This window comes from Athene cunicularia (genome assembly GCF_003259725.1).
Source record: "Athene cunicularia isolate RWA chromosome 14 unlocalized genomic scaffold, athCun1 chr14_part1, whole genome shotgun sequence".
NCBI classification, from domain to species: Eukaryota; Metazoa; Chordata; class Aves; order Strigiformes; family Strigidae; genus Athene; species Athene cunicularia.
This window is the reverse complement of record NW_020799118.1, coordinates 5280516-5287543: the sequence shown is the minus strand read 5'-3', so window position 1 is coordinate 5287543 and position 7028 is coordinate 5280516. Positions and strand designations below refer to the sequence as shown.

Here is a 7028-nt window from a genome sequence, read left to right as displayed (position 1 = left end):
CACCGCCGCCTCGGGCCGCCCGCACCTGAGGGGAGGGCGGGGCCGACAAGGCCACGCCCCCACACCTGTGCTAGGGCCACGCCCCCTCCGAGGGGCTCTGGCCACGCCCCGGCGGCCGCTGAGGTGGAAGGCGGGAAGAGCCGCCGCCACCGGGACGGCGCGGGAGCTTCCCGCCCTTGCCTTAAGCCGCCCGAGGGGCGCCTGGCGCCTCGTTCGCCGGGCCCCGTTCCCACCGCTGGCCTCTCCCCACCAGTGGAGTTGAACGCTCCCTGACAGGCCCCTTCCTCCTGCCTCGCCGAGGGGCTGACGCCGCTGGGGCCGCTTCCAGGCCTTGCTCCGGTAAGAGAACGGCAGGAGTGGGTGAGGAAGACTGGTCAGTAGTGACTGTCAGCATTTGGGAGTGGAGTTATCCCTCCTAAGAGGCAGTCGCAGCCACTAGCTTGTGCAGGCCAGCGTGAGACAGACAAGCTGGACCCATCGAGCTGTTTCTAGTTGAGGTGGTGTCACCTGTGGAGGGGGGAAAACGGCTTTGCCTTAGTTTGCCAACGCTCGGATACCCTAGAAGGTAGGCACTTCAAAAAAGGTAGTCTCGAGATGAGTGTACGTGTTGTAGACCTCCACACTTGCAAGAGGAGGCAGTTATTAGTAGGCAGCAGGGATCTGAAAGATAAGTATAATGTGCGTCTGCAAAGTCGTATTGACTGCTTTAACTGTGTGCTTGAGGTTTGCCTAAAAAGAGTAGTTAGACTACAACTTCAGGTTAACAAGCAGAAAATTGTCAATGCAAGATGAAAAATCCAAATATATAATCTTTTAGCTCTGCAGTGTACATTTTTCATGCCTTTGTGGGACTGGTTCACTTAGCTGGCACACCTGGAATTCACACAGTGTTTGATTTACAGATGGAAGAATCAGCATTGCTGCCAGCATGCACGGGGACCCTCAATTTGCCTGGTAGCAGAAATAAAGCCCAAAAGTGGATGTAAGAAGATTTGGCTTGATATCATAAGTGGTCAAAGCATATGACAAAAAATTAAAAAAAACAAACCACAATTTTAATATCCAAATACTCTAGGTAAAAATATCTAAACCATACATTGTTTGGCTTGTTATCAGGCTGCTAACTTAAATATCTAGAACCTGTTTTCATTATAGTTTTTAAAAATGGTAGCAGCTATTTCATATTTTAAATCGTGTTAAAATAGATGGCTGCTCTTGGTAGGTATGTATGCTTTTTGCTTTAGCCCTTGTGTTCCAGGATATGCTTTAGGAAGTTGTCACTTGCATTTACCAGCTTTTTGTCCTGGAATAGTCCCCTCCCTGCCCTTTCACACTTGAAGAATCTGAGTGATTTTAATTTGGGCTAGGAAAAGATAAAGGGCAAGAAAGAGAGCCAGTTAAGATCATGAGTTTATTTGTTCCAGCTCTTAATTTAGAAGGAAACAGAAACGAATCATTACAGATCTCAGTGAAAAAAGCTGTTTAGATCAGATTTTCTTTAGAAGGTATTTTACTCTATCAATATATTTGTTTACTAAAAAGACACCAATAAGTGACTATGCAAAATGTGTTACAACAGAACATTCATGCTGACTGTAGCCTGTGCACTTTCTTGGGTGCTTGTTTTGGAGTTTTTGAAGACTTCTTTGTTGACTGTATTGATTTGACAGCTTTGGGTGTTGCAAAAGACTTTGCTTCAGGCTTTTTGGGAGTCTTTTTCATCTCTTTTTCTTTTATTGCTTCCTTTGGCATGCTGAGCTGCTTGGCTTTTTTCTGTTTTGGTGACATCTGCGAGTCTGTGCACTCTTCTGTAACTTTATGTTTTGTTTTTGGAGTCTCCGGAGCTAAAGGCTGTTTCTTCCTCTTACCGAGGGGTGTTTTAGTTTTCTTGCTCACCTTGTCACCTTTATCTGGACTTGGTTCCATTTTCTATATTTAACACAAAAAAAAAGTTACCTCCTACCTAAGAAACATCTTTACTGCTTTTTCAAGAAGTATTAGTGAAAACCATTATAAATGGCAAGTGTTTTCTATCGACTGAACTGTACCCTAGCCCAAATAATCTGTTCCAATTTCAGTCTGGAAGCAGAGGATTAAACACAGAACTAAATAATGAAAAATTAAAAAATAAATCTATTTACTTTCTTAGTATTTCGTTAACAGATGCAAGATTCTCTTGGCCAGTCAAGTCAGACCTCTGCTGGTAGATCTTCAAACTACAGTCCTCTTCTGCCACCTTTCCAGATTTAACAGATTGAATAGGGATCAGTTCTCTTTGAAGTCCACCTGTATACACACTGACTGCACTCTTTATCTGAGCAGTAGACCTAGTATTCCCTGGAGTCCAGCACATATTCCCAAGAATTACTATTTTATTCATCCAAATATCTTTCCTAGATATTTGTTAAATGTCAGTATTATGTCTGCAGAACAACCAGACATATTAATGACATGATCCACATAATTTCCAATACTGGTGACAGTAAGTCCGTAAAGTACTTCATGCAAGCTGCTAGCTCTCAATTTATATTTTGTGATTGCTAACACTGCATCTTACTATCCTAGAGAATGTTACTTGTTTTTCCTCAAGTTTTGCTCTGCAGGCAGAAGATGATATATTAAAGTACATTAAAGTTTAATTTTGAAAGAAACCTTGAATTAAACATTTTATTATTTACTTCATTAAGTATGAGGCTTTTCAATCATTTACCCCTTCTTCTGACTTCAGGCTTGTTATTCAACCTAGACAAAATTGCTACTATTCAGAAAAATACATAAAAGGACAATAACCACTGTCTTCCTTTGTTTGTAAGAAGGGTTAACTAAAAAATAAAAAAACCCCAAAACTAACTACCACCCCAAAGCACACCCCTCCCGATACACTCAGTTCTTGGTTTCACGGTATATTCACAACAAAATCTAGTTCACTTTAAGTGTGTTAACACACAATGTTCCCTACAAAGCAATGAACACTTTAAATAGTTCAAAATCTTTAGTTTTAACTGGAACGTGAGTTTCTCAATATTATTATGCAATTACCTTCAGTTCAGCTAAGATGGTTGTTTGCATAGGCACCAGTTGTGGAATTTCTTCATCATCATCTGGCTCTTGGACTACTACTTTTTCTTTTATTGCAAGCTCCTGGGTGGTAGCAGCAGCATTAATTTCAGTTGTCAAAGTGACTTTACTGGAATTCCGTTTTTTAGCTGTCTTCTTCGGTTTCTTGTTCTTTCCCTTCTGGAATTAATTGGAAGTAAATCTCAGACAAATCCCCATAACATTTCTAAATTTGTAATAATCACTTTAATATGCTTAAAAATATGATGGTCTAGCAACATTTATTTAAATACTGTTGTTCAATAGACCTGGACTGGTCAACCATTATATAAAATATGAAGAAATGCATTACTTTCAGAAGTTTATAATAAATAGCTCATAAGTAAGCAATAATAATGTCAAGATTAGAGTCTTTATGTTGAATATATATGCTCCAAATTTATTTTAGACAAGAACATAATGAGCAGGACTCAGTATGAAGGAATAGCTGATTATATTCTTCTTTTTAAAAAGTAGGCAAGCCCCCTATCATATATAGAAATATATGAGCTTGTGAATTATTCAGATGCCACTGATCAGCCAACAAATGCATAGTCTGAATCCTTGTATATGTTAATGAGTGTATTTTCAGAAGGCAAATATGAATAAACAATGCAAGCAGAAGTTTTAAGAATGAATCTCAGCTCCCTCCAGTTTAGGGCTAGAAACACCTTACTTATTTCCAGCTTGCTTTACAACCTATCAGGGAGTTTCCATAATTTCATCAGTATTACTGAGTATTTGAAGTACTTAAGACCCAGAAGTGTCTAACCCATTTGTAGCCATGCATGCCTGGGATCAACTACTAAAACATTTAAATCCAACACATCAGACACTATAATGCACAAAAGGAAGCCAATTTGGTTTATGGAAAGTTTAAATATTTTTTTTTGTTGTTTACCTTTACTTCCTTTTTTTTGAGAGATGGCTGTCTGTCAAGCTCATCCAAGTTGGAAATATTTGCAGTAAAAATCGGAAGTGCAACTGATTTAAGTGTTTTGAGGTGAAGAATTTTTACATTTTTCCAATTCTGCAACAACAAAACCAGTATATTATGTAAAAATAACAGGCTGAATTAGAAGCAACTTGGCTTTAATGCTATCAATCAGCAGTACCTTTGGTAACTTCTTAGCAATCACCTCAGCTGCTGCCATGGTATTATCTACTATCTCCTCAGCTTTCATTCCAGTGTGACCTATACGTGCTGTACTGAAAAATTGAAGAGTTACATTTACATGTGGGCAAATAAACATTCTTGAAGATACTTGGTTTTAGGCATACCCAGAAATGAAAAAAGCCCACTTACCTGCAATTATCTTAACTTTCATAAAGGATTGCTGGCTACTGCAGAAGTCTTTTGTAGTAACAGTTAGAAACAGATTTACCTGTATTAACCTTTCTGTATTTGGATATGCAACTTCTGCCTTATATTACCAATAATATTACCAATTTAGATTCTTTTAGATGCACAATAAATTTAAGAAGTCTTACAAGAATAGAGTATTTTGAAAGTAATTTTTATCTAATTTAGCAGTAATATTTTTCAAAGATTGTACATGCTGTTTGACACCAACACCTAGAAATTTCTTATGTATAAGGAAAAATAGACAAAAGCTAAAATTTACAGTAAAACTTCTTATTAAGTAGAACTCCTGATTTCCTTATATAGATTAAGGTTCAAAATGGCCTACATCTGGAATGGTGACCATTCACCTCTTTTATTCACATATTAATGCAATAAAAATAACTCACTTAAAATTTCTACAGTTAAGGTACAACTGTCCTTCAAGTGAAGTATTAATCTACTCATACTTACTAACAGCACCCTTTGTTGGTAACTGGGAGTGTAGTCCCCTGGATATATTTTTGTATTTCCTTAGCAAGATTTCTGGCTTTCAGGTTTACAGATAAAGGTGCCCTAAAAAAGAAAAGGGGGGGGAGGAATTAAAAAAAACAAGCCAACTAAAAGAGTCAAAACAAAACCAATGCCCCCCCAAACCCAACCAACCAAAACTTTACTAAGAATAACCTAATCTTAAAAAAGATAATGCAAAATGGATGTACAGAATTTAAAGACCTACTTTTTCCTTTCATAAAAATGTTTTCCCAGATGTGAGGGCAAGAGCCTTCTAATTCGGTCATCAGACAGAAAGAGATCAAATCTGTTCAGGAGGCGTCGCTTTGCTTCAAATGGTTTATACTCTTTTTTGAGAGTTTTGTACGAGATGATCTGCAATACAAGTAACAGTTTAGTCCCCACTGCTGAAAATGCAGCCTAGAGTACTACTTAGAACTCCAGAGAATTCACTTGAGTAACTGATAATCTATCACAGTGCATTATTTTAGAATGGTGAAGACAATCAGCAGAAAAAGGATACACAGTATGTTTTGGTTTAAGAATCAAACAATATGGATCTCTTGCATAGTAACTGCAAATCACCAAACAGAACTTGAGTACAAGGTAACATCTAAATCCAGGTTAAACACAACAATATAATTATTTTCTAGTTTTATTGCTAGTAGCATAATCAATACAATCCAGCTGCAGAGAGCTCAAATATTCTACATTGTGAGTTTTCCCAGTTGCTTACTCAAACATAGTATTGAGCATTTATCTAGCAATTACATCTGGTTGCTAAAGATCCCGTTTCAAATTAAAGAAATTATTCTGAGTAAATTTTGAAGTTTAGAAAAAACTAGTTTGAATAGTCAGAAAAATCTTACTAGAGATGATTAACTCAGAACCATTGAGATTAGAATATTAAAGAGCAAAACAGTAATTACTCTCCCTTTTCATTGGTACAAGAAATAAATAACAGTAGTATAGAGTCATATATCTCTCTTACCTGGCTAACACTTCTGATTCCATTCTGGATTAAAAGTTTCCTGTACAGATTTTCAGTCTGTTCTGCTGATAAATTTGGTTCATCCTTTGTGAACAGGCAAACCTCAGTTGTTTCTGTTCGAATGCCATGGGGCAGTGGTCTACAAGAATATGAGATGGATAAGGAATGTCTAAAAAGGAGAGGCATTTTTTCCTGAACAAGGTCCTTTAAGTATTACAGGGAAGCTATGTATCCAGATTCTGGTCTTTAACTTCTGAATGTCCTCGGTGGAACCTATGCTTTTTAAAGTACACATAACCGTAAAAATTAAAACAATCGTACATCATGGCTCCAGTCAGATACCCCGATGAATCCATCTGTCCTGCCAGGAGCAGTTAGCCCAGGTCCTGGGAGGAGGAGACCCATCCATTCTCCCCTCTTCACACCATGGCTGCATCTAATCAACAGACAAGTCTTTGCAGTACTGGGGCCCAGATAAACAGATGTAAGCTTTCTCAATACAGCATCATAACCAGAGTTTAAAAGAAAACCTGTAATTCATGTTCACTTTGAGGTACCACAAGAAGAAGGCAGAGGACTTTCTAATTACTCGGTGGTGGGTTAAGACAAAAAAAGAGACTGATTTTTTTCAACTTCAGGACTGAACGACACATCCCTCGTAACTAGCAACCAACAAAACCAGCGCTCTCTGTGAATACAGCTGGCACAGCCGAGCTTCCAGTTACACCGAAGGTGGGAGTGAAACACTGGCCTGACCCCACAGGTCTCGCTCACGACACGGGAACTGCCGCGACAGGGTGGCGGCAGTCAGATCCCTTCAGCTCAGAATCACCAAAGCGCACTTTTCCAAGCCAAAGGACAGGAGTAACTACACGGCCGAGGGCGAATTTCTTACATTTTGATGACTTGTGCCACCCGCGGCACCTTCCACACCGTCACCAGGAGGTGGACGTTCTCGCTCTCGTTGAGGAGCAGCGCTTTTCCCTTGGCCTTGCTTCTGGTGAAAGCCAGGAGGGCCTCCACCGCCTTCTTCACCTGCAACGGCACGACAGCGGCGACAGCCGGAGTTAAGGCCCGGGCGGGGCC

At 39.4% G+C, this 7028-nt stretch overlaps 2 protein-coding genes across 2 annotated transcripts in view; both read right to left on the bottom strand.

Annotated features, from left to right (window-relative positions):
- RRN3 (RRN3 homolog, RNA polymerase I transcription factor) overlaps window positions 1-6743 on the bottom strand; it is a 26921-nt gene extending 20178 nt beyond the window's left edge. The window contains exon 1 of the mRNA XM_026858881.1: window positions 6739-6743. The gene's annotated coding sequence lies outside the window, so the exon portion shown is untranslated. The remainder of the gene's footprint in view (window positions 1-6738) is intronic.
- On the bottom strand, window positions 1398-7016 carry RSL1D1 (ribosomal L1 domain containing 1; the record flags this gene model as incomplete). The annotated part of the gene is made up of 8 exons (XM_026859142.1): window positions 1398-1929; window positions 3040-3237; window positions 3998-4126; window positions 4212-4305; window positions 4913-5014; window positions 5178-5326; window positions 5943-6081; window positions 6838-7016. Coding segments are annotated over 8 exons (1335 nt in total), but the record flags the coding sequence as incomplete, so codon positions are not given.
- Between the last annotated feature and the right edge of the window lie 12 nt (window positions 7017-7028).